General features: G+C 49.8%; 1 protein-coding gene across 1 annotated transcript in view; it reads left to right on the top strand.

Moving 5' to 3' along the window:
- Window positions 1–25,662, top strand: part of LOC143802070 (C-type lectin domain family 2 member B-like) — a 66,358-nt gene that overhangs the window by 5,267 nt on the left and 35,429 nt on the right. The window contains exon 2 of the mRNA XM_077281300.1: window positions 18,354–18,476. Coding sequence (XP_077137415.1) covers window positions 18,354–18,476 — 123 coding nt within the window. The remainder of the gene's footprint in view (window positions 1–18,353; window positions 18,477–25,662) is intronic.

Genomic DNA, 25,662 nt, shown 5'->3' with positions numbered 1-25,662 from the left:
CGATGGGCAACATGGACTTTCAACTCCCTCCAAAGGTTTTCTATGGGGTTAAGATCAGGAGACTGGCTAGGCCACTCCAGGACCTTCATATGCTTCTTACAAAGTCTCTCCTTCATTGCCCTGGTGGTGTGTTTGGAATCATTATCATGCTGAAACAATGGATGCAAAAATTGAAAGGAACGGATGGCACTCACCGGTTAAAAAAACTTCTTTATTCCAATACTTTAAAACATCGGCATCGGGAGGGTTGGAGCAGGAGTGGAATGGATGACAGCCGTTTCGCGCTGCAGTGGCGCTTCTACTGGTCACCAGTTGCTATTTCTTTGGAGTAGCACCCCGGCTCACGGAGCACTTATTGCTGTATATATGCTTGCAGCATCAGTTCATGCAGTTTTCTGTGCACTGAGTGGGCTTCCCTGATGTGCGGATTAGCACTTTGTTGGAATTATCATGCTGAAAGACCCATCAACGTTTTATCTTCAATGCCCTTGCTGATGGAAGGAGGTTTGCACTCAAAATCTCATGACACATGGCCCTATTCATTCTTTCATGTACACTGATCAGTCGTCCTGGCCCCTTTGCAGAGAAACAGCCCCAAAGCATGATGCTGCTACCCACATGCTTCACAGAAGGTATGGTATTCTTTGGATGCAACTCAGCATTCTGTCTCCTGCAAACCCAACAAGTTTTGTTTCTACCAAACAGTTCCAGTTTGGTTTCATCAGACCACATGACATTCTCCCAATACTCTTCTGGATAATCCAAATGCTCAATAGCAAACTTCAGACGGGCCCGGACATGTACTGGCTTAAGCAGTGGGACACGTCTGGCACTGCAGGATCTGAGTCCCTGGCGGCGTAGTGTGTTACTGATGGTAGCTTTTGTTACTGTGGTCCCAGATCTATGCAGGTCATTTACTAGGTCCCCCCATGTGGTTCTGGGATTTTTGCTCACCGTTCTTGTGATCATTTTGACCCCATGGGGTGAGATCTTGCGTGGAGCCCCAGATCGAGGGAGATTATCAGTGGTCTTGTATGTTTTTCCATTTTCTTATTATTGCTTCCACAGTTGATTTCATCACACCAAGCTGGTTGGCTATTGCAGATTCAGTCTTCCCAGCCTGGTGCAGGGCTACAGTTTTGTTTCTGGTGTCCTTTGACAGCTCTTTTATCTTCACCATAGTGGAGTTTGTAGTGTGACTGTTTGAGGTTGTGGACAGGTGTCTTTTATACTGATAACAAGCTCAAACAGGTGCCATTGCTACAGGTAATGAGTGGAGGACAGAGGAGCCTCTTAAAGAAGATGTTACAGGTCTGTGAGAGCCAGAAATCTTGCATGTTTTTAGGTGACTGTGGAGAAACGGGGTCAGTGGGTGCTCTCGTCCGCTGGCCCGGCTACCTTTAGCAAGACTGAATGGACCAGGGCTCATACCACTGAACGCCCGCTCTATCTCCCGGTGGGCAATACACTACACAGACAACACAGGGTTAGAGTAAAATAGGATGGCAATACTTTATTAAACCACAATACCCAATAGCAAACAGAACGATCCCAGCAATTACCTCCAAGATGGTGCACATTACAGGGCCTCACCCTTCTGCTGACTCGCCAAGATAATGGTAGATATTATGTCTGAGCTCCCAGGGTCACTACTCAGCCTGTGATATGCACGCAGAGAGGCGGTAATGACAAGCGTAGGGAGATAACCGAGAGCAGTCCTGTGTTCTTTCAGCCGGATCTGATGTACCCTCAGCTGAGATCCTGAAGAGTCTCCTACCAGAAGAAATGTATTTTATACCTGAGGCCTGTAAGCTATTTTTAGATTTACCCAGTGTCCTTCAGTCCACACTCACAGCCTTTCCTTACCTACCTTCGAAGTCAACAAACTGTTACAGAATACAATACACATTTAGCACATCAGCACACAATAAACAAAGATAAACACACACTATGTACAAGCCACTATTACAAACTTATACAGTATGTTAAATGGTATATAATTCTTATTTTCCACCATAATTTGCAAAATAAATCTTGCCAAATCAGACAAGGTGATTTTCTGGATTTGTTTTCTTATTGTGACTCTCATAGTTGTGGTCACCTATGATGTCACTTACAGGCCTCTCTCATCTTTATAAGTGGGAGAACTTGCACAATTGGTGGCTGACTAAATACTTTTTTCCCATATATATATTCATAGTGGTGGCTGATGAATACACCCATCAGCCACTCTGCAGTCACTGATGAATACCCCCATCAGCCGCTCTGCTGTCACTGATGAATACCCCCATCAGCCACTCTGCTGTCACTGCCACTGTGACCACCCCTTTAAAAACTGTGCAGACCCAGTACCAAGTATCCCATGGCCCAAGCGGATGTTCCAAGAGCTTGATCCCTGCCTGGAGCCTGATCCCTGCCCAGAACTGGATCCCTACCCAGAACCAAATCGCTACCCAGAATCTGATCCCTGCCCAGAGCCTGATCCCTGCCCAGAACCTGATCCCTGCCCAAAACCTGATCACTGCCCAGAGCCTGATCTCTGCCCAGAGCCTGATCACTGCCCAGAGCCTGCTCACTGCCCAGAGCCTGATCCCAGCCCAGAACCTGATCCCTGCTTAGAACCTGATCCCTGCTTAGAACCGGATCCCTGCCCAGAACCTGATCCCTGCCCAGAACCTGATCCCTGCCCAGAACCTGATCCCTGCCCAGATTCTGATCTCTGCCCAGATTCTGATCCCTGCCCAGAACCTGATCCCTGCCCAGAACCTGATCCCTGCCCAGAACCTGATCCCTGCCCAGAACCTGATCCCTGCCCAGAACCTGATCCCTGCCCAGATTCTGATCTCTGCCCAGATTCTGATCCCTGCCCAGAACCTGATCCCTGCCCAGAACCTGATCCCTGCCCAGAACCTGATCCCTGCCGCTAATCTTTACAATGTGAATAACCACCTTTGAATCTCCGGTTGCTTCTTTACATGAATCAGGGCAGAATCTACAGCATTAGGCATCGGGTCAAAAGGTAAAGATTGATACAAAAGTGCAGGTGTCCTGAATTAGTTTTTTTTTCTGTGCAAAATTCCTTATGTGTAGAGGATGTATGATGGATGTGAGATGTATGATGGCCAAGATGTAACGCATGATGGCTGATATATAATGTTTAATAACTAAAAGATGCAACCTATGATGGCCATGAGATATAACGTATGATGGATGATTACTCTGAGATAAAATGCATGATGTTTGTGAGAGGAATTATGGCTATGAGATGTTTGATGACTATGATGTACAGTGGGTGTGGAAAGTATTCAGACCCCTTTACATTTTTCACTCTGTTTCATTGTAGGCAGTTCAATAAAGTTCATTATTTTCTCATTAATGTACACTCTGCACCTCATCTTGACTGAAAAAAACAGAAATGTAGAAATTTTTAATAAAAACGAAAAACTGAAATATCCCATGGTCATAAGTCTTCAGCCCCTTTGCTCAGACACTCATATTTAGGTCCCATGCTGTCCATTTCCTTGTGATCCTCCTTGAGATGTTCTGCTCCTTCATTGGAGTCCAGCTGTGTGTAATTAAACTGATAGGACTTGATTTGGAAAGGCGCACACCTGTCTATATAAGACCTCATAGCTCACAGTGCATGTCAGAGCAAATGAGAATCATGAGGTCAAAGGAACTGGCCAAGGAGCTCAGAGACAGAATTGTGGCAAGGCACAGATCTGGCCAAGGTTGCAACAGAATTTCTGCAGTACTCAAGGTTCCTAAGAGCACAGTGGCCTCCATAATCCTTAAATATAGGAAGATTAGGACCACCAGAAGTCTTCCTAGACCTGGCCGTCCAGCCAAACTGAGCAATCGTGGGAGAAAAGCCTTGGTGAGAGGTAAAGAAGAAGCCCAAGATCACTGTGGCTGAGCTCCAGAGAGGCAGTAGGGAGATGGGAGAAAGTTCCACAAAGTTAACTAAGTCAACTATCACTGCAGCGCTCCACCAGTCATGCCTTTATGACAGAGTGGCCCGACAGAAGCCTGTCCTCAGTGCAAGACATAATAATAATAATAATTTTATTTATATAGCGCCAATATATTCCGCAGCGCTTTACAATTATAGAGGGGATTTGTACAGACAATAGACATTACAGCATAACAATAAACACAGATCAAAACAGATACCAGGAGAAGTGAGGGCCCCGATCACCAGATACCAAGAGGAGTGAGGGCCCCGATCACCAGATACAGGAGGAGTGAGGGCCCCGATCACCAGATACCAGAGGAGTGAGGGCCCCGATCACCAGATACAGGAGGAGTGAGGGCCCCGATCACCAGATACAGGAGGAGTGAGGGCCCCGATCACCAGATACAGGAGGAGTGAGGGCCCCGATCACCAGATACAAGAGGAGTGAGGGCCCCGATCACCAGATACAAGAGGAGTGAGGGCCCCGATCACCAGATACAAGAGGAGTGAGGGCCCCGATCACCAGATACAGGAGGAGTGAGGGCCCCGATCACCAGATACAAGAGGAGTGAGGGCCCCGATCACCAGACACAAGAGGAGTGAGGGCCCCGATCACCAGATACAAGAGGAGTGAGGGCCCCGATCACCAGATACAAGAGGAGTGAGGGCCCCGATCACCAGATACAGGAGGAGTGAGGGCCCCGATCACCATATACAAGAGGAGTGAGGGCCCCGACCACCAGATACAGAGGAGTGAGGGCCCCGATCACCAGATACAGGAGGAGTGAGGGCCCCGATCACCAGATACAGGAGGAGTGAGGGCCCCGATCACCAGATACAGGAGGAGTGAGGGCCCCGATCACCAGATACAGGAGGAGTGAGGGCCCCGATCACCAGATACAGGAGGAGTGAGGGCCCCGATCACCAGATACAGGAGGAGTGAGGGCCCCGATCACCAGATACAGGAGGAGTGAGGGCCCCGATCACCATATACAAGAGGAGTGAGGGCCCCGACCACCAGATACAGAGGAGTGAGGGCCCCGATCACCAGATACAGGAGGAGTGAGGGCCCCGATCACCAGATACAGGAGGAGTGAGGGCCCCGATCACCAGATACAGGAGGAGTGAGGGCCCCGATCACCAGATACAGGAGGAGTGAGGGCCCCGATCACCAGATACAGGAGGAGAGAGGGCACCGATCACCAGATACAAGAGGAGTGAGGGCCCCGATCACCAGATACAGGAGGAGTGAGGGTCCCGATCACCAGATACAAGAGGAGTGAGGGCCCCGATCATCAGATACAGGAGGAGTGAGGGCCCCGATCACCAGATACAAGAGGAGTGAGGGCCCCGATCACCAGATACAGGAGGAGTGAGGGCCCCGATCACCAGATACAGGAGGAGTGAGGGCCCCGATCACCAGATACAGGAGGAGTGAGGGCCCCGACCACCAGATACAGGAGGAGTGAGGGCCCCGATCACCAGATACAGGAGGAGTGAGGGCCCCGATCACCAGATACAGGAGGAGTGAGGGCCCCGATCACCAGATACAGGAGGAGTGAGGGCCCTGATCACCAGATACAAGAGGAGTGAGGGCCCCAACCACCAGATACAAGAGGAGTGAGGTCCCCGATCACCAGATACAGGAGGAGTGAGGGCCCCGACCACCAGATACAAGAGGAGTGAGGGCCCCGACCACCAGATACAGGAGGAGTGAGGGCCCCGACCACCAGATACAGGAGGAGTGAGGGCCCCGATCACCAGATACAAGAGGAGTAGAGCCCCGACCACCAGATACAGGAGGAGCAAGGGCCCCGATCACCAGATACAAGAGGAGTGAGGGCCCGACCACCAGATGCAGGAGGAGTGAGGGCCCCAATCACCAGATACAGGAGGAGTGAGGGCCCCGATCACCAGATACAAGAGGAGTGAGGGTCCCGATCACCAGATACAAGAGGAGTGAGGGCCCCGATCACCAGATACGGGAGGAGTGAGGGCCCCGATCACCAGATACAAGAGGAGTGAGGGCCCCGACCACCAGATACAGAGGAGTGAGGGTCCCGATCACCATATACAAGAGGAGTGAGGGTCCCGATCACCAGATACAAGAGGAGTGAGGGCCCCGATCACCAGATACAGGAGGAGTGAGGGGCCCGATCACCAGATACAGGAAGAGTGAGGGCCCCGATCACCAGATACAAGAGGAGTGAGGGCCCCGACCACCAGATACAGAGGAGTGAGGGTCCCGATCACCAGATACAAGAGGAGTGAGGGCCCCGATCACCAGATACAAGAGGAGTGAGGGCCCCGATCACCAGATACAGGAGGAGTGAGGGCCCCGATCACCAGTTACAGGAGGAGTGAGGGCCCCGATCACCAGATACAGGAGGAGCGAGGGCCCCGATCACCAGATACAGGAGGAGTGAGGGCCCTGATCACCAGATACAGGAGGAGTGAGGGCCCCGACCACCAGATACAAGAGGAGTGAGGGCCCCGATCACCAGATACAAGAGGAGTGAGGGCCCCGATCACCAGATACAAGAGGAGTGAGGGCCCCGATCACCAGATACCAAGAGGAGTGAGGGCCCCGATCACCAGATACAGGAGGAGTGAGGGCCCCGATCACCAGATACCAGAGGAGTGAGGGCCCCGATCACCAGATACAGGAGGAGTGAGGGCCCCGATCACCAGATACAGGAGGAGTGAGGGCCCCGATCACCAGATACAGGAGGAGTGAGGGCCCCGATCACCAGATACAGGAGGAGTGAGGGCCCCGATCACCATATACAAGAGGAGTGAGGGCCCCGACCACCAGATACAGAGGAGTGAGGGCCCCGATCACCAGATACAGGAGGAGTGAGGGCCCCGATCACCAGATACAGGAGGAGTGAGGGCCCCGATCACCAGATACAGGAGGAGTGAGGGCCCCGATCACCAGATACAGGAGGAGTGAGGGCCCCGATCACCAGATACAGGAGGAGTGAGGGCCCCGATCACCAGATAAAGGAGGAGTGAGGGCCCCGATCACCAGATACAGGAGGAGTGAGGGCCCCGATCACCATATACAAGAGGAGTGAGGGCCCCGACCACCAGATACAGAGGAGTGAGGGCCCCGATCACCAGATACAGGAGGAGTGAGGGCCCCGATCACCAGATACAGGAGGAGTGAGGGCCCCGATCACCAGATACAGGAGGAGTGAGGGCCCCGATCACCAGATACAGGAGGAGTGAGGGCCCCGATCACCAGATACAGGAGGAGTGAGGGCACCGATCACCAGATACAAGAGGAGTGAGGGCCCCGATCACCAGATACAGGAGGAGTGAGGGTCCCGATCACCAGATACAAGAGGAGTGAGGGCCCCGATCATCAGATACAGGAGGAGTGAGGGCCCCGATCACCAGATACAAGAGGAGTGAGGGCCCCGATCACCAGATACAGGAGGAGTGAGGGCCCCGATCACCAGATACAGGAGGAGTGAGGGCCCCGATCACCAGATACAGGAGGAGTGAGGGCCCCGATCACCAGATACAGGAGGAGTGAGGGCCCCGATCACCAGATACAGGAGGAGTGAGGGCCCCGACTACCAGATACAGGAGGAGTGAGGGCCCCGATCACCAGATACAGGAGGAGTGAGGGCCCCGATCACCAGATACAGGAGGAGTGAGGGCCCCGATCACCAGATACAGGAGGAGTGAGGGCCCTGATCACCAGATACAAGAGGAGTGAGGGCCCCAACCACCAGATACAAGAGGAGTGAGGTCCCCGATCACCAGATACAGGAGGAGTGAGGGCCCCGACCACCAGATACAAGAGGAGTGAGGGCCCCGACCACCAGATACAGGAGGAGTGAGGGCCCCGACCACCAGATACAGGAGGAGTGAGGGCCCCGATCACCAGATACAAGAGGAGTAGAGCCCCGACCACCAGATACAGGAGGAGCAAGGGCCCCGATCACCAGATACAAGAGGAGTGAGGGCCCGACCACCAGATGCAGGAGGAGTGAGGGCCCCAATCACCAGATACAGGAGGAGTGAGGGCCCCGATCACCAGATACAAGAGGAGTGAGGGTCCCGATCACCAGATACAAGAGGAGTGAGGGCCCCGATCACCAGATACGGGAGGAGTGAGGGCCCCGATCACCAGATACAAGAGGAGTGAGGGCCCCGACCACCAGATACAGAGGAGTGAGGGTCCCGATCACCATATACAAGAGGAGTGAGGGTCCCGATCACCAGATACAAGAGGAGTGAGGGCCCCGATAACCAGATACAGGAGGAGTGAGGGCCCCGATCACCAGATACAGGAAGAGTGAGGGCCCCGATCACCAGATACAAGAGGAGTGAGGGCCCCGACCACCAGATACAGAGGAGTGAGGGTCCCGATCACCAGATACAAGAGGAGTGAGGGCCCCGATCACCAGATACAAGAGGAGTGAGGGCCCCGATCACCAGATACAGGAGGAGTGAGGGCCCCGATCACCAGATACAGGAGGAGTGAGGGCCCCGATCACCAGATACAGGAGGAGCGAGGGCCCCGATCACCAGATACAGGAGGAGTGAGGGCCCCGATCACCAGATACAGGAGGAGTGAGGGCCCCGATCACCAGATACAGGAGGAGTGAGGGCCCCGACCACCAGATACAAGAGGAGTGAGGGCCCCGATCACCAGATACAAGAGGAGTGAGGGCCCCGATCACCAGATACAAGAGGAGTGAGGGCCCCGATCACCAGATACAAGAGGAGTGAGGGCCCTGCTGCTCGCAAGCTTACTGACTATGAGGAAAAAGGGTGACACGAGAGGTGGATGGTAACAATTGCTTTCATTGTTCAGACCAGCCATAGTGTAAGGATCGGGTGTTTATGTAAAGCTGCATGAACCAGTTATCAGCCTAAGTATGTAACAGTACAGACACAGAGGGCTATTAACTGCATAAAGTGTATGAGAACATGATGTGAGGAACCTGATTATGGTTGAAGTTTTTTCGAATGGGCCACACAGGGATAGTTAGACATATGAAAGCCCGCATAGAGTTTGCTAACAAACACATGAAGGACTCCCAGACTATGAGAAATAAGATTCTCTCATCTGAGATGAAGATAGACCTTCTTGGTGATAATTCTAATTGGTATGTGTGGAGAAAACCAGGCACTGCTCATCACCTGCCCAATACAATCCCAACAGTGAAACATGGTGGTGGCAGCATCATGCTATGGGGGTGTTTTTCAGCTGCAGGGACAGGACGACTGGTTGTCATTGAAGGAAACATGAAAGCAGCCAAGTACAGAGATATCTTGGATGAAAACCTCTTCCAGAGTGCTCTGGACCTCAGACTTCGCTGAAGGTTCACCTTCCAACAAGACAATGACCCTAAGCACACAGCTAAAATAACACAGGAGTGGCTTCAGAACAACTCTGTGACCATTCTTGACTGGCCCAGCCAGAGCCCTGACCTAAACCCAATGGAGCATCTCTGGAGAGACCTGAAAATGGCGTCCACCAACGTTCACAATTCTGGGGGTGAGGAAAATGTCCACCAACTGGGCCATTTTCATGAGATCGTCACATTAGCAAGGGCTATCTGTGGGTGTAACTATGACGAGGAGGGAGAAGTTGACCAAGATGGTGAAGTACTACACCATGTTCCAAATTATTATGCACATGATATTTTTCTCGGATTTTCCTAAATGGTCGGTGCAAATGACAGTCAGTGTAATAAAAGTCATCACCCGTTAGATTACACATCGAATTTTATTGAAGAAACCTCCCAATGATAACAGTATAATCTCCAAAATGAATAAAACCTCACAATGCACTGTTCCAAATTATTAGGCACAGTAGAATTTCTAAACATTTGGTATAAAGAACTGAAAAGTCTCATTTGTGGAATTTGCAGCATTAGGAGGTCACATTCACTGAACAAAAAATCTATTTAACTCCAGAACCTCCTAACAGGCCAAGTTACATGTAACATAGGACCCTTCTTTGATGTCACCTCCACAATTCTTGCATCCATTGAACTTGTGAGTTTTTGGAGAGTTTCTGCTTGTATTTCTTCCCTCCCAGAGCTGCTGTTTTGATGTGAACGGCCTCCCACCCTCATAGATCTTTTGCTTGATGATCCTCCAAAGGTTCTCTATAGGGTTGAGGTCAGGGGAAGATGGTGGCCACACCATGAGTTTATCTCCTTTTATGTCCATAGCAGACAATGACTCTTTGGGATTCTTTGCAGCATGAGATGGGGCATTGTCAGCATGGAGATGATTTTGCTCCTGAAGGCACAATTCTGCTTTTTATACCATGGAGGAAAGTTGTCAGTCAGAAACTCTATATACTTTGCAGAGGTCATTTTCACACCTTCAGGAACCTTAAAGGGCCCTACCAGCTGTTTCCCCATAATTCCAGCCAGGTACAGACTGGAGCCCTGGCATCTGAAATCACACAGGCCCATGTTGTCCCCGTCCCCATGAACCAGATGGGATGTATTACTGATATTACACTGGATAGAGGAAAGTAAGATTAACTACAAGACCAATATTTCTAATTATACCAGTGGCCTGCTGGGGTAAGTGTCTGAGTCATTGACTTTCTGCTCCATCACAACTCTTAACAGTATGTGTGTCTTGAGAACACCGATTCTGTTAACAAAGTAGAAGACAAAGCAGCCCACAGTCAGAGAGGCCCTTGTGGCATTTGCCAGAATTGCCAGATGGCCAGTCCGGCCCTGATTCCGGCCCAAAACATGACTCCTCCACCTCCTTGCTGACATCACAGCTTTGTTGCGACATGGTGGCCATCCACCAACCATCCACTACTCCATCCTTCTGGACCATCCAGGGTTGCTCGACACTCCTCAGTAAACAAGACTGTTTGGAAATTAGTCTTCATGTATGTCTGGGCCCACTGCAACTGTTTCTGCTTGTGAACACTGTTTAGAGGTGGCCGAATAGTAGGTTTATGCACCACAGCAAGCCTTTGAAGGAGCCTACACCTTGAGGTTCGAGGGACTCCAGAGGCACCAGCAGCTTCAAATATCTGTTTGCTGCTTTGTAATGGCATTTTGGCAGCTGCTATCTTAATCCAATTAATTTGTCTGGCAGAAACCTTCCTCATTATGCCTTTATCTGCATGAACTTTGTCTGTGCTCTGTTTCAGTCACAAATCTCTTCACAGTATGATGATCACTCTTAAGTTTTTGTGAAATATCTAATGTTTTCATACCTTGACCAAGGCATTGCACTATTTAACGCTTTTCAGCAGCAGAGAGATACTTTTTATTTCCCATGATACTTGAAACCTGTGGCCTGCTTAATAATGTGGAACATCATTTTTAAGTAGTTTTCCTTTAAGTAGAATCACCTGGAAAACTAATTATCACATGTGTTTAAGATTGATTTCAGTGATCCATTGAGCTCTGAGACACAATACCATCCATGAGTTTAATTGAAAAACAAAACAATTAAATCTTTATGACACCTAAATCCAATTTGAATAATAATTTGGAACACAGTGTACTTAGGCGACCATACCAGTGTCCTTCCTTATTCTTCAGTGCCCTTTAAATATTGGTATTCCAAGCTCCACATTTGGCCCGACCTCTCCATGTGCACCTTGGAGGTGCTGCCATGCCCTGCCGCGAGTGTGTTGTCTGAGCAGGTTTAAGTTCAGCAGATACAATCATAATGGATAGGTGCACATAGTTGTCAATGGAAAATGCCGACAGGCTGACCCTTCTAACAATGAACAAGGGCTGGATTTCCTCTGACTTTGTAAGCCCTACGGATCACAGCAACGTAATGTAAATGCAGGCCAAACTTTTTTGGGGGAAGTTGTCTTCACGTCCATCCCCTACCATCCAAATGCATTGTGTTCATGAAATCACCTCCTCCTCCTCCTGCTTCTGCAACAATTACTTAGTGCTCTTCTGTGTAGACCCCTCGTGGGTAATGGTTTGTTTTTTGAAAACTTGGCCCAATGTGCAATGGTGAAGCTTGTACTCCCTCTCAATTCACCTGCTGACGCACTCCAACCGCGGCGTGATGAAGATTATCGCCCCTGCTAAATTGTCGCCTACAATTATCTATCCCCAGATTGTGGCAGTCGCACAACTTCTAGACAAATATTAGGAGCTAAGCAATAGGCGAGGAATATTATTTAGCAATTGGATTTTAAAATGGATGTTACTATGTGCTGCCACTGAGGAATATTACTTTGCTATAAAACTATATAGGCTGTGTAAGATAGCGCTCACCGCATGTGTTGGGGGACACTTGCTTGGCGCGGGATTCAAGCACACGGGCACGGTTTTTCACACAAAACAGTCTATTTGGTTTATTAAGGTATCATAAACCACATCATGAACAGTCCATTACACACTCTGTCAGGTCATCACATTAAGTCTGCAGCAACTAAACACGCTGGTCCTCTCCTGACCAGTTGCCGTGGGTTACCACACAGTTCATAGAACATCATAAGCACCAACGGTCTGTGGAGGTACCTTACGGGAGCTCCTGCTCCACCTGCTGACTCCTTGTCAGTCCTCTCTCTGGGGGAAACTACCTTACGTGGATCACCAACTTGCCTGGCAGGCACACCTTAGTCAGTCCAGACCCACTGAAGGAGGGTAGCTTCCCCAACACAGACCCATCAAGGTCCACAGTCTCTTAGGTGCTCCAGGGAGACTCCACCCACAGGAGCTTCCAACACAGACCATCCAGGACCACGGTCACTCTGTGCTCTTCAAGGATCCAGTCCTACTCCCAGGACCTTCCAACACAGGGGCCTTCCACAGTGCGCTATTCAGGACGTCCATCCACCTGGGAGCGCCAACACACAGGCATGTGGCCTGTCCGGGTGCTATTCAGGACGTTCGTCCAACACCCCAGGCCACCAGGTCCAAAGCTCCACCATGTGCTGTTCAGGGAGATAGCAATCCCAACACATAGGGCTCTCCAAGACCTTCAGTACATGAACCATTCAGGTCCACACTCAGAGACCATGTGACCAGACCTCAGTCACATTATATGGTTGTAACCAATCCCCTAGATGGGAGTGTGTGTGGCTAGTTTGACCCGCCCATCTCTCATAACTAGCCCTGCCAGCCTCCCTTCATAATTATACCAATAACTACACTTGTGGGACGACAGGTTCCAGAACAACAACATTGCTTTAAGCTGACAGTAACTTCCTCTGCAACACGTACCGGCCATTAACAACAATGCCAGACTTTGTCTCACCATCATATTTATGCATGCAACTGCCATGCACTGTTATGGCCTCAATATGCCTCCGTGCATATCCTGGGAAGACCATGCAGCGCCCCCTACCTGCAACAGGGGTCACTGCACCACAGCTGCTACACAGGAATATTATGTGGCTCCAAAAATGGTTTTGTAGATGCTGGTACTACCTAATATTAGTTCCCTCTACAAATAGCTGATTTTTACATTTCGCTAGAGGATGAAACCCGCCCTATTTCATCCTAATCCCACAGTCTGTTCCTAATACTAACTACTATACAGCTCTGCCAAAAATTAAGAGATCGCTGCAAAATGTCCAGTTTGTCTGATTTTTCTCTTTATATTTTTGAGTAAAATGTAAATTGCTCTTTTATTCTATAAACTACTGACAACGTCTCCGAAGTTCCAAGCAATACATTTTGTATTTTTTTCTGAAAAGGAGAAATGGTCAAAATAAAAAAAAAATGCATTACTTGCAGACCTCAAATAATGCAAAGAAAACAAGTTCATAATCATTTAGAAACAACAATACTAATGTTGTTACTCATGAAGAGTTCAGAAATCAATGTTGTGTGGAATAACCAGGATTGTTAATCCCAGCTTTCCTGCGTCTTGGCAGCTTTCCACCAGTCTTTCACACGGCTCCTGGTACAATAATGTCAGCCGTTCTTCTTTGTTTGATGGCTTGTGACGATCCATCTTCCTCCTGATTACATTCCAGAGGTTTTCAGAGGGGTTCAGGTCTGGAGATTGGGCGGCCATGGCAGGGATCTGGTGTGGTGGTCTCTTACTTTTTGCCACAGCTGTACAACACAATGGAAAATAGTAGAAATCTGCAGCATGGACTGCAGCAATGATAACACCCAGGTGCCAGCCTTTCACCCTCCCTTTTATTAAATCTCTCCCTATACTATTCACACCTAACAAACACGTAATCTGTTCACAATCTTCAGCTCTTAAAAGAGCTTTTTGGAATAAATAACGCTCACTCTAACTTCCTATCACTCTCCCTACGCTGTTTCCGGCTGCAAGATGGCGCCAGCAGCTTTTAACTAGTCTCTATGACGCTGGAAGGCCAATCACAATGTCACACCAAAGATGGCGCCGGCATTACTGTGATTGGCAAGCCGGCCCAATTTGCAAATAAAGCACCAAGCATGCTGGGCAGGTCACTCGCATAACCATATATAAATATATAATAAACCATATACCGAGGCAAGTACCTGATTACTCACCGAGTAATGAATAGCCCGAATAGAATACTATCCATGCGAGTAACGAATAGTGCCGAATGTATTCGCTCATCACTAAGCTTAATAAATTCATCCCTAAATTAACTGTAAATAGATATTTTCAAATTCAGAAAATAAAACAAATACCAAAAAAGAAGATTTCAGTATTACTGAAAATGACCCATACAAACATCAGGAAGTATAAACTGGATTACTTCTCTATCCTCGCTACCACAAAGGTCATCGTCTTGGAAACTTTTATTCATTAGTGATGGAAGAGTTTGAAGATATTAACACAAACCAGGGTCATTTCAGTAATTTGAAGGGAAGTGAGAGAGAGGCACTCAAACATCTACAAACTAACAAAAAACTGTTATAAGACAAAGGTGGGGGAGTACCACAAAACGTGGACAAATACATTCGGGAAGCAAAAAGCTGATTATCAAATACCAACTAGTAGAAAGTGATCCCCACTGATCCCTCAAAATGTTTTGAAAAAGAGTACACCTTGCTCATGAATGAGGAATACAGAGCTAAAATAATAAAAAAGAAAAATGTTTCATGACCAACACCAACCAAGCCATATTCTATCATATTCCTAAAATTCGTAAAAATACAAAAACTTCCTCAGGACGTCCCATCATCTCTGGGATTGGATCACTAGAACATTATCCCACTTAATAAATCTGCACTACCTTCTCACTTAAAGGATTCCACACAATTGACAGAGGTCTCACGTGGGATAATGGTTATCTATTTTTGACTCTTGACTAGTGATGGGTGAGCACTAAAATGCTCGGGTGCTTGTTGCTCGGGTCGAGCAAATTGGAATACTCGAGTATTCAACCCGAGCAACGAGCCCAATGTAAGTCTATGGGAAACCCAAGGATTTTTACCGCTGCTCATCTATCTAACTGTCGGTCCAGCCCGCACCTGCCAGTGCCCATCTGTTCAACACCCAGTCCAGCCTGCACCTGCCAGTGCTCCTTTGTCTAAAACCCGTTCAGCACTCAGTCTAGCCCACACCTGCCAGTTCTCTCCTGTTCCTCTGCCAGTCCAGCCCACACCTGCCAGTGGTCATCTGTCTACTTGAAGGTCCAGCCCTCACCTGCCAGTGCTTTTCTGTTCTTCAGCCAGTCCCATCTGCACCCGTGGTTCCAGTGTCCCCTACAGTGCCTGCCTGCATTCTTCATCCCTCCTTTGGGTCGTTCCAGCCTACCAGTTCTAGGGGGTCAGCTATCACCTTCTGGAGGTCAGCCCTGTAGTCGCACCTTGTGCTACCTCCTTGTCTCTCCTTGGCCCATGGTGTCGCCTCCTGCTCATCCATGGTCAGATTAGATAGGCCATCTAGTTATGCCCCTTGAGGCTTTCAAAGGGCTATGGCTCAGCAGTGGTTTCACAACCTTGCCTGTTATAGTCTCCATCGGCTGGGTTGGCTGTAGTAACCAAGAAACTATAGGAGAGATCTGCGCAAATATGGTCTTATCTGAGAAATACAGTAAGTTTTGCACTCAGATTAAACTCACCTGTTCAATCTGTAAAAAATGCATATAATGTAGAAAATTAGCATCAGCGGATCCACGGGTCAGCAAGCGACCATCAGACATCAGACTTTGAAGGGAGTTAGTGGACAAATTCTGTGCTGCTGACAGAATTGAGATGTATATCCCAATATGGTGCAGTAAGGTGGTGGTTAATTTCAACTCACTTCAAAGTCTGATGGGTTGCTGTAGTAGAAGAGGTGTAGGTCCCCCATTATAGTAGTTCTACTCTATTGCAATTGATGCCACTTTGTTGGTGACTGCCACTAATTTTTGGAAATGTGTAGACTCCTGATTGAGTCTCCTTCATGTGTGTTGCCTGTAGCAGTAGGCCTCCGAGACCATCAGACCTTCACGTCTTTTGAGTCAACTACCTGTGTTCCTATCCTTAAATTTTTCTGACAATGGTAGTTGTCACGGATCCCACCGTGCTGCCACCAATATGTCATGGATCCCACCAATCTGTCACGGTTCCCGGGGAAGATACCTTTATGATCCCCACCACTCATAGCAATTTGTCATGAACCAGGGTTGCTTGGTTGCCCCTGGTTCCTTCTGAAGGGGATTTATCTATATCCCATTTCCCAGTTCCAGTTTGGAACTTGCAGCTCTCTGGCGCCCCCCTTACCCTCAGGTCAGTCAGGGTACTGTACCTAGGGTAATTAGTCACCAGAAAGGCTGCCTGCTATGTACTGGCTATTGGGCATGCTGCAGCGAGGGCGATATAACTACTCCCACTCAGGCGGGAACAGTAATTATCAACGTTGCAGGTGTTGCATGTGGTGTCAGGGCTCCCAGCACAGGAGGCCAACACCTATCCCTCACCCAGCACAGGAGGTCTACACCGATCCCTCACCCAGCACAGGAGGTCTACACCGAACCCTCACCCAGCACAGGAGGTCTACACCGACCCCTCACCCAGCACAGGAGGTCTACACCAATCCCTCACCCAGCACAGGAGGTCTACACCGACCCCTCACCCAGCACAGGAGGTCTACACCGATCCCTCACCCAGCACAGGAGGTCTACACCGATCCCTCACCCAGCACAGGAGGTCTACACCGATCCCTCACCCAGCACAGGAGGTCTACACCGATCCCTCACCCAGCACAGGAGGTCTACACCGACCCCTCACCCAGCACAGGAGGTCTACACCGACCCCTCACCCAGCACAGGAGGTCTACACCGATCCCTCACCCAGCACAGGAGGTCTACACCGATCCCTCACCCAGCACAGGAGGTCTACACCAATCCCTCACCCAGCACAGGAGGTCTACACCAATTCCTCACCCAGCACAGGAGGTCTACACCAATCCCTCACCCAGCACAGGAGGTCTACAACGACCCCTCACCCAGCACAGGATGTCTACACCGATCCCTCACCCAGCACAGGAGGTCTACACCGATCCCTCACCCAGCACAGGAGGTCTACACCGATCCCTCACCCAGCACAGGAGGTCTACACCGATCCCTCACCCAGCATAGGAGGTCTACACCGATCCCTCACCCAGCACAGGAGGTCTACACCGACCCCTCACCCAGCACAGGAGGTCCACACCGATCCCTCACCCAGCACAGGAGGTCTACACCGATCTCTCACCCACCCCGTCTTACTGTGACGTTCATTGGAAAGCTGTAGATGCCGTCCCTGACCCCGATACCTCATGCCTGGCTGATTGCTGCAGTGCCGTACTACAATCTGTACTGTGGGTGAATTGAGGCCACTTTCCTGGTGTTTGCTCCTAATTTGATGTGTTTTGGCAGCTTTCGGGCCCGTTTGAAGGTGTTATGTATGCGTTTGTGTTTGCCTCCCATTGACTCCAATGATGTTTGGCTATGTTGGACAAATTGGCGAATATTGCAAATTGACCATCGTAATCTGAACTGAACATTGAAATGTTTGCTCCTCTCTAATCTTTAGCCCCCACAATTGTTCTTCTTTCCTCACCTTTCCCATTATCTCAACATATCATGATCTGAGCCGCATAATGTGACCAGATGGACAGTAGTCTGATTTTGTAATATTTTGTCAGGAAATGGTTGTGGTTGGGATGGATCGCATCCTGATTAGAGGGGTCCTGTCTGACACTGAGGGTGTCGGGGCCACAGAGTGATACATGCACAGTCTCCTCACAGATGTGTTAATTTATAACAAGAGGGGAACAGTAATGGAGGCGAGTCCTCCTTACACATTAATGAGGATGTTTGCATGGAGGATCTGTCTCTCTGCTATTCTGCATCCACGGTGCAGCTATGAATCATCTGACAGATGCCCTTTACATGTGAGTAATGGCAGCGGTGGACACATCGGTACTTTGTGTGGTGGGTCTAGAACTAAATACATGACACAATTCCTGGTAATCAGCCCACAATGATCTGTTTCCCCAGATAATTGGTCTAAGAAGACGGCCTTCCTGATCTGGACTTTGCTAACGACAAACCTCCTCCTACTGATAGTGGTTGTGAGACTGAAGGTGACCCACAGAGAAAGACACGATGAACACAGAGAAGGTGAGTACTGGAACTGCTGTACTGAAAGGCCGATGACTACTAGTACTACTCTGCTGGAAAGCAGGTGAGTACTGGCACTGCTCTTATAGGAGGCAGGTGAGTACTGGTACTACTCTACTGGAAATCAGGTAAGTACTGGTGCTGGTCTACTAGAAGGCAGGTGAGTACTGGTACTGCTCTACTGGAAGGCAGGTGAGTACTGATCCTGCTCTACTGGAAAGCAGGTGAGTACTGATCCTGCACTACTGGAAGGCAGGTGAGTACTGGTACTGCTCTACTGGAAATCAGGTGAGTACTGGTACTGATCTATTGGAAGGCAGGTGAGTACTGATCCTGCACGACTGGAAGGCAGGTGAGTACTGGTACTGCTCTACTGGAAATCAGGTGAGTACTGGTACTGATCTATTGGAAGGCAGGTGAGTACTGATCCTGCACTACTGGAAGGCAGGTGAGTACAGGCACTGCTCTAATAGGAGGCATGTGAGTACTGACCCTGCTCTAATGGAAGGAAGGTGAGTACTGGTTCTGTTCTACCAAGAGGCATGTGAGTACTGGTACTGTCTTACTAGGAGGCAGGTACTGCTCTAGTAGGAGGCAGGTGAGTACTTGTCCTGCTTTAATGGAAGGAAGATGAGTACTGGCACTGCTCTACTAGTGGATGGATGAGTACTGGTACTGCTCTACTGGAAGGCAGGTGAGTAATGGTACTGCTCTACTGGAAGACAGGTGAGTACTGGCACTGCTCTATTGGAAGGCAGGTGAGTACTGGTACTGCTCTACTGGAAGGCAGGTGAGTACTGGCACTGCTCTACTGGAAGGCAGGTGAGTAATGGTACTGCTGTACTGGAAAGCAGGTGAGTACTGGTACTGATCTACTGGAAGGCAGGGGAATACTGGCACTGATCTACTGGAAGGCAGATGAGTACTGGTACTGCTCTACTGGAAGGCATGTGAGTACTGGTACTGATCTACTGGAAGGCAGGTGAGTACTGGTACTGCTGTACTGGAAGGCAGGTGAGTACTGGTACTGCTCTACTGGAAGGCAGGTGAGTACTGGTACTGATCTATTGGAAGGCAGGTGAGTACTGGTACTGCTTTACTGGAAGGCAGATGAGTACTGGTACTGCTCTACTGGAAGGCAGGTGAGTACTGGTACTGATCTACTGGAAGGCAGGTGAGTACTGGTACTGCTGTACTGGAAGGCAGGTGAGTACTGGTACTGCTCTACTGGAAGGCAGGTGAGTACTGGTACTGATCTATTGGAAGGCAGGTGAGTACTGGTACTGCTCCACTGGAAGGCAGGTGAGTACTGGTACTGCTCTACTGGAAGGCAGGTGAGTACTGGTACTGCTCTACTGGAAGGCAGGTGAACACTGGTACTGCTCTTCTGGAAAGCAGGTGAGTACTGGTACTGCTCTACTAGAAGGCAGGTGAGTACTGGTACTGCTCTACTGGAAGGCAGGTGAATACTGGTACTGCTCTACTGAAAGGCAGGTGAGTACTGGTTCTGCTCTACCGGAAGGCAGGTGAGTACTGGTACTGCTCTACTGGAAGGCAGGTGAGTACTGGCACTGCTCTACTAGTGGATGGATGAGTACTGGTACTGCTCTACTGGAATGCAGGTGAGTACTGGTACTGCTCTACTGGAAGGCAGATGAGTACTGGTACTGCTCTACTGGAAGGCAGCTGAGTACTTGTACTGCTCTACTGGAAGGCAGGTGAGTACTGGTACTGCTCTACTGGAAGGCAGGTGAGTAATGGTACTGCTGTACTGGAAGGCAGGTGAGTACTGGTACTGATCTACTGGAAGGCAGCTGAGTACTGGTACTGCTCTACTGGAAGGCATGTGAGTACTGGTACTGATCTACTGGAAAGCAGGTGAGTACTGGTACTGCTCTACTGGAAGGCATGTGAGTACTGGTACTGCTGTACTGGAAGGCAGGTGAGTACTGGTACTGCTCTACTGGAAGGCAGGTGAGTACTGGTACTGCTGTACTGGAAGGCAGGTGAGTACTGGTACTGCTCTACTGGAAGGCAGGTGAGTACTGGTACTGATCTATTGGAAGGCAGGTGAGTACTGGTACTGCTCTACTGGAAGGCAGGTGAGTACTGGTACTGACCTACTGGAAGGCAGGTGAGTACTGGTACTGCTGTACTGGAAGGCAGGTGAGTACTGGTACTGCTCTACTGGAAGGCAGGTGAGTACTGGTACTGCTCTACTGGAAGGCAGGTGAGTACTGGTACTGCTCTACTGGAAGGCAGGTGAACACTGGTACTGCTCTTCTGGAAAGCAGGTGAGTACTGGTACTGCTCTACTAGAAGGCTGGTGAGTACTGGTACTGCTCTACTGGAAGGCAGGTGAATACTGGTACTGCTCTACTGGAAGGCAGGTGAGTACTGGTTCTGCTCTACCGGAAGGCAGGTGAGTACAGGTACTGCTCTACTGGAAGGCAGGTGAGTACTGGCACTGCTCTACTAGTGGATGGATGAGTACTGGTACTGCTCTACTGGAAGGCAGCTGAGTACTTGTACTGCTCTACTGGAAGGCAGGTGAGTACTGGTACTGCTCTACTGGAAGGCAGGTGAGTACTGATACTGCTCTACTGGAAGGCAGGTGAGTACTGGTACTGCTCTAACAGGAGGCAGGTGAGTACTGGTGCTGCTTTACTGGGAATCAGGTAAGTACTGGTGCTGGTCTACTAGAAGGCATGTGAGTACTGGTACTGCTGTACTGGAAGGCATGTGAGTACTGATCCTGCTATACGGGAAAGCAGGTGAGTACTGACACTGCTCTAATGGAAGGAAGATGAGTACTGGTTCTGCTCTACCAAGAGGCATGTGAGTACTGGTACTACTCTAATGGAAGGAAGGTGAGTACTGGTTCTGTTGCCCCAGGAGGCAGGTGAGTACTGGTACTGCTTTACTAGGAGGCAGGTACTGCTCTACTATAAGGCAGGTGAGTACTGGTACTGCTCTACTGGAAATCCGGTAAGTACTTGTACTGGACTACTAGAAGGCATGTGAGTACTGAAGCTGCGCTAATGGGAGGAAGGTGAGTACTGGTCCTGCTCTACTGGAAAGCAGGTAAGTACTCATACTGGTCTACTAGAAGGCATGTGAGTACTAACCCTGCTCTAATGGGAGGAAGGTGAGTACTGATCCTGCTTTATTGGAAGGAAGCTGAGTACTGGTACTTCTCTACTAGGAGGCAGGTCAGTACTTGTACTACTGTACTAAAAGGCAGTTGAGTACTGGTACTGCTCTACTGGAAGGATGTTGAGTACTTGTTCTGCTCTACTAAGAGGCAGGTAAATACTGGTCTGGATCTACTGGAAAGCAGGTGAGTGATGGTATTGCTCTACTGAAAGGCAGATGACTACAGGTACTGCTCTACTACAAAGCAGGTGAGTACAGGTCCTGTTCTACTGAAAGGAAGATGAGTACTGCTCCATCTCTACTAGGAAGCAGGTGAGTACTTGTACCACTCTACTAGTGGATGGATGAGTACTGGTACTGCTCTACTGGAAGGCAGGTGAATACTGGTACTGCTCTACTGGAAGGCAGGTGAGTACTGGTACTGCTCTACTGGAAGGCAGGTGAATTCTGGTACTTCTCTACTGGAAGGCAGGTGAGCACTGGTTCTGCTCTACTGGAAGGCAGGTGAGTACTGGTACTGCTCTACTGGAAGGCAGGTGAGTACTGGTACTGCTCTACTGGAAGGCAGGTCAGTACTGGTACTGATCTACTCGAAGGCAGGTGAATACTGGCAGTGCTCTACCGGAAGGCAGGTGAGTACTGGTACTGATCTACCGGAAGGCAGGGGAATACTGGTACTGATCTACTGGATGGCAGGTGAGTACGGGTACTGATCTACTGGAAGGCAGGTGAGTACTGGTATGGCTCTACTGGAAGGCAGGGGAATACTGGTACTGCTCTACTGGTCTACTGGAAGGCAGGTGAGTACTGGTACTGCTCTACTGGAAGGCAGGTGAATACTGTTACTGTTTTACTGGAAGGCAGGTGAGTACTGGTACTGCTCTACTGGAAGGCAGGTGAATACTGGTACTGATCTACTGGAAAGCAGGTGAGTACTGGTACTGCTCTACTGGAAGGCAGGTGAGTACTGGTACTGCTCTACTGGAAGGCAGGTGAGTACTGGTACTGCTGTATCGGAAGGCAGGTGAGTACTGGTACTGCTCTACCGGATTGCAGGTGAGTACTGGTACTGCTCTACCGGAAGGCAGGTGAATACTGGTACTGATCTACTGGAAGGCAGGTGAATACTGGTACTGATCTACTGGAAAGCAGGTGAGTACGGGTACTGCTCTACTGGAAGGCAGGTGAGTACTGGTACTGCTCTACCGGAAGGCAGGTGAGTACGGGTACTGCTCTACTGGAAGGCAGGGGAATACGGGTACTGATCTACTGGAAGGCAGGTGAGTACTGGTACTGATCTACTGGACGGCAGGTGAATACTGGTACTGCTCTACCGGAAGGCAGCGGAATACTGGAACTGCTCTACTGGAAGGCAGGTGAGTACGGGTACTGCTCTACTGGAAGGCAGGGGAATACGGGTACTGATCTACTGGAAGGCAGGGGAATACGGGTACTGATCTACTGGAAGGCAGGTGAGTACTGGCACTGCTCTACTGGAAGGCAGGGGAATAAGGGTACTGATCTACTGGAAGTCAGGTGAATACTGGTACTGCTCTACTGGAGGGCAGGTGAGTACTGGTAGTGCTCTACCGGAAGGCAGGGGAATACTGGTTCTGCTCTATTGGAAGGCAGGTGAGTACTGGTACTGCTCTACTGGAAGGCAGGTGAATACTGGTATTGATCTACTGGAAGGCAGGTGAGTACTGGTACTGCTCTACTGGAAGGCAGGTGAGTACTGGTACTGTTCTACTGGAAGGCAGGTGAATACTGGTACTGATCTACTGGAAGGCAGGTGAGTACTGGTACTGCTCTACTGGAAGGCAGTTGAGCACTGGTACTGCTCTACTGGAAGGCAGGTAAGTACTGGTACTGCTCTACTGGAAGGCAGGTGAGTACTGATACTGCTCTACTGGAAAGCAGGTGAGTACTGGTACTGCTCTACTGGAAGGCAGGTGAATACTGGTACTGATCTACCGGAAGGCAGGCGAGTACTGGTACTGATCTACTGGAAGGCAGGTGAGTACTGGTTCTGCTCTACTGGAAGGCAGGTGAGGACTGGTACTGCTCTACTGGAAGGCAGGTGAGTACTGGTACTGCTCTACCGGAAGGCAGGTGAGTACTGGTACTGATCTACTGGAAGGCAGGTGAGTACTGGTACTGCTCTACTGGAAGGCAGGTGAGTACTGATACTGCTCTACTGGAAGGCAGGTGAGTACTGATACTGCTCTACTGGAAGGCAGCTGAGTACTGGCACTGCTCTACTGGAAGGTAGGTGAGTACTGGCACTGCTCTACTGGAAGGCAGGTGAGTACTGGTACAGCTCTACTGGAAGGCAGGTGAGTACTGATACTGCTCTACTGGAAAGCAGGTGAGTACTGGTACTGCTCTACTGGAAGGCAGGTGAATACTGGTACTGATCTACTGGAAGGCAGGCGAGTACTGGTACTGATCTACTGGAAGGCAGGTGAGTACTGGTACTGCTCTACTGGAAGGCAGGTGAGGACTGGTACTGATCTACTGGAAGGCTGGTGAGTACTGGTACTGCTCTAATGGAAGGCAGGTGAGTACTGGTACTGCTCTACCGGAAGGCAGGTGAGTACTGGTACTGATCTACTGGAAGGCAGGTGAGTACTGGTACTGCTCTACTGGAAGGCAGGTGAGTACTGATACTGCTCTACTGGAAGGCAGGTGAGTACTGATACTGCTCTACTGGAAGGCAGCTGAGTACTGGCACTGCTCTACTGGAAGGTAGGTGAGTACTGGCACTGCTCTACTGGAAGGCAGGTGAGTACTGGTACTGCTCTACTGGAAGGCAGGTGAGTACTGATACTGCTCTACTGGAAAGCAGGTGAGTACTGGTACTGCTCTACTGGAAGGCAGGTGAATACTGGTACTGATCTACTGGAAGGCAGGCGAGTACTGGTACTGATCTACTGGAAGGCAGGTGAGTACTGGTACTGCTCTACTGGAAGGCAGGTGAGGACTGGTACTGATCTACTGGAAGGCTGGTGAGTACTGGTACTGCTCTACCGGAAGGCAGGTGAGTACTGGTACTGCTCTACCGGAAGGCAGGTGAGTACTGGTACTGATCTACTGGAAGGCAGGTGAGTACTGGTACTGATCTACTGGAAGGCAGGTGAGTACTGGTTCTGCTCTACTGGAAGGCAGGTGAGTACTGAAACTGCTCTACTGGAAGGCAGGTGAATACTGGTTCTGATCTACTGGAAGGCAGGTGAGTACTGATACTGCTCTACTGGAAGGCAGGTGAATACTGGTACTGATCTACTGGAAGGCATGGAAATACTGGTTCTGATCTACTGAAAGACAGGTGAATACTGGTTCTGATCTACTGGAAGGCAGGTGAATACTGGTTCTGACCTACTGGAAGGCAGGTGAGTACTGGTACTGTTCTACCAGGATGTAAATGAGTACTGGTACTGCTCTACTGGAAGGCAGGTGAGCACTGGTACTGCTCTACTGGAAGGCAGGTAAGTACTGGTACTGCTCTACTGGAAAGCAGGTGAGTACTGGTACTGATCTACTGGAAGGCAGCTGAGTACTGGCACTGATCTACTGGAAGGCAGGTGAGTACTGATACTGCTCTACTGGAAAGCAGGTGAGTACTCGTACTGCTCTACTGGAAGGCAGGTGAATACTGGTACTGATCTACCGGAAGGCAGGCGAGTACTGGTACTGATCTACTGGAAGGCAGGTGAGTACTGGTACTGCTCTACTGGAAGGCAGGTGAGGACTGGTACTGCTCTACTGGAAGGCAGGTGAGTACTGGTACTGCTCTACCGGAAGGCAGGTGAGTACTGGTACTGATCTACTGGAAGGCAGGTGAGTACTGGTACTGCTCTACTGGAAGGCAGGTGAGTACTGATACTGCTCTACTGGAAGGCAGGTGAGGACTGGTACTGCTCTACTGGAAGGCAGGTGAGTACTGGTACTGCTCTACCGGAAGGCAGGTGAGTACTGGTACTGATCTACTGGAAGGCAGGTGAGTACTGGTACTGCTCTACTGGAAGGC

Source organism: Ranitomeya variabilis, chromosome 1 (assembly GCF_051348905.1).
Source record: "Ranitomeya variabilis isolate aRanVar5 chromosome 1, aRanVar5.hap1, whole genome shotgun sequence".
Lineage (NCBI taxonomy): Eukaryota > Metazoa > Chordata > Amphibia > Anura > Dendrobatidae > Ranitomeya > Ranitomeya variabilis.
Note: the sequence above shows the minus strand (reverse complement) of the source record. Positions and strands in the feature narration are given on the sequence as shown.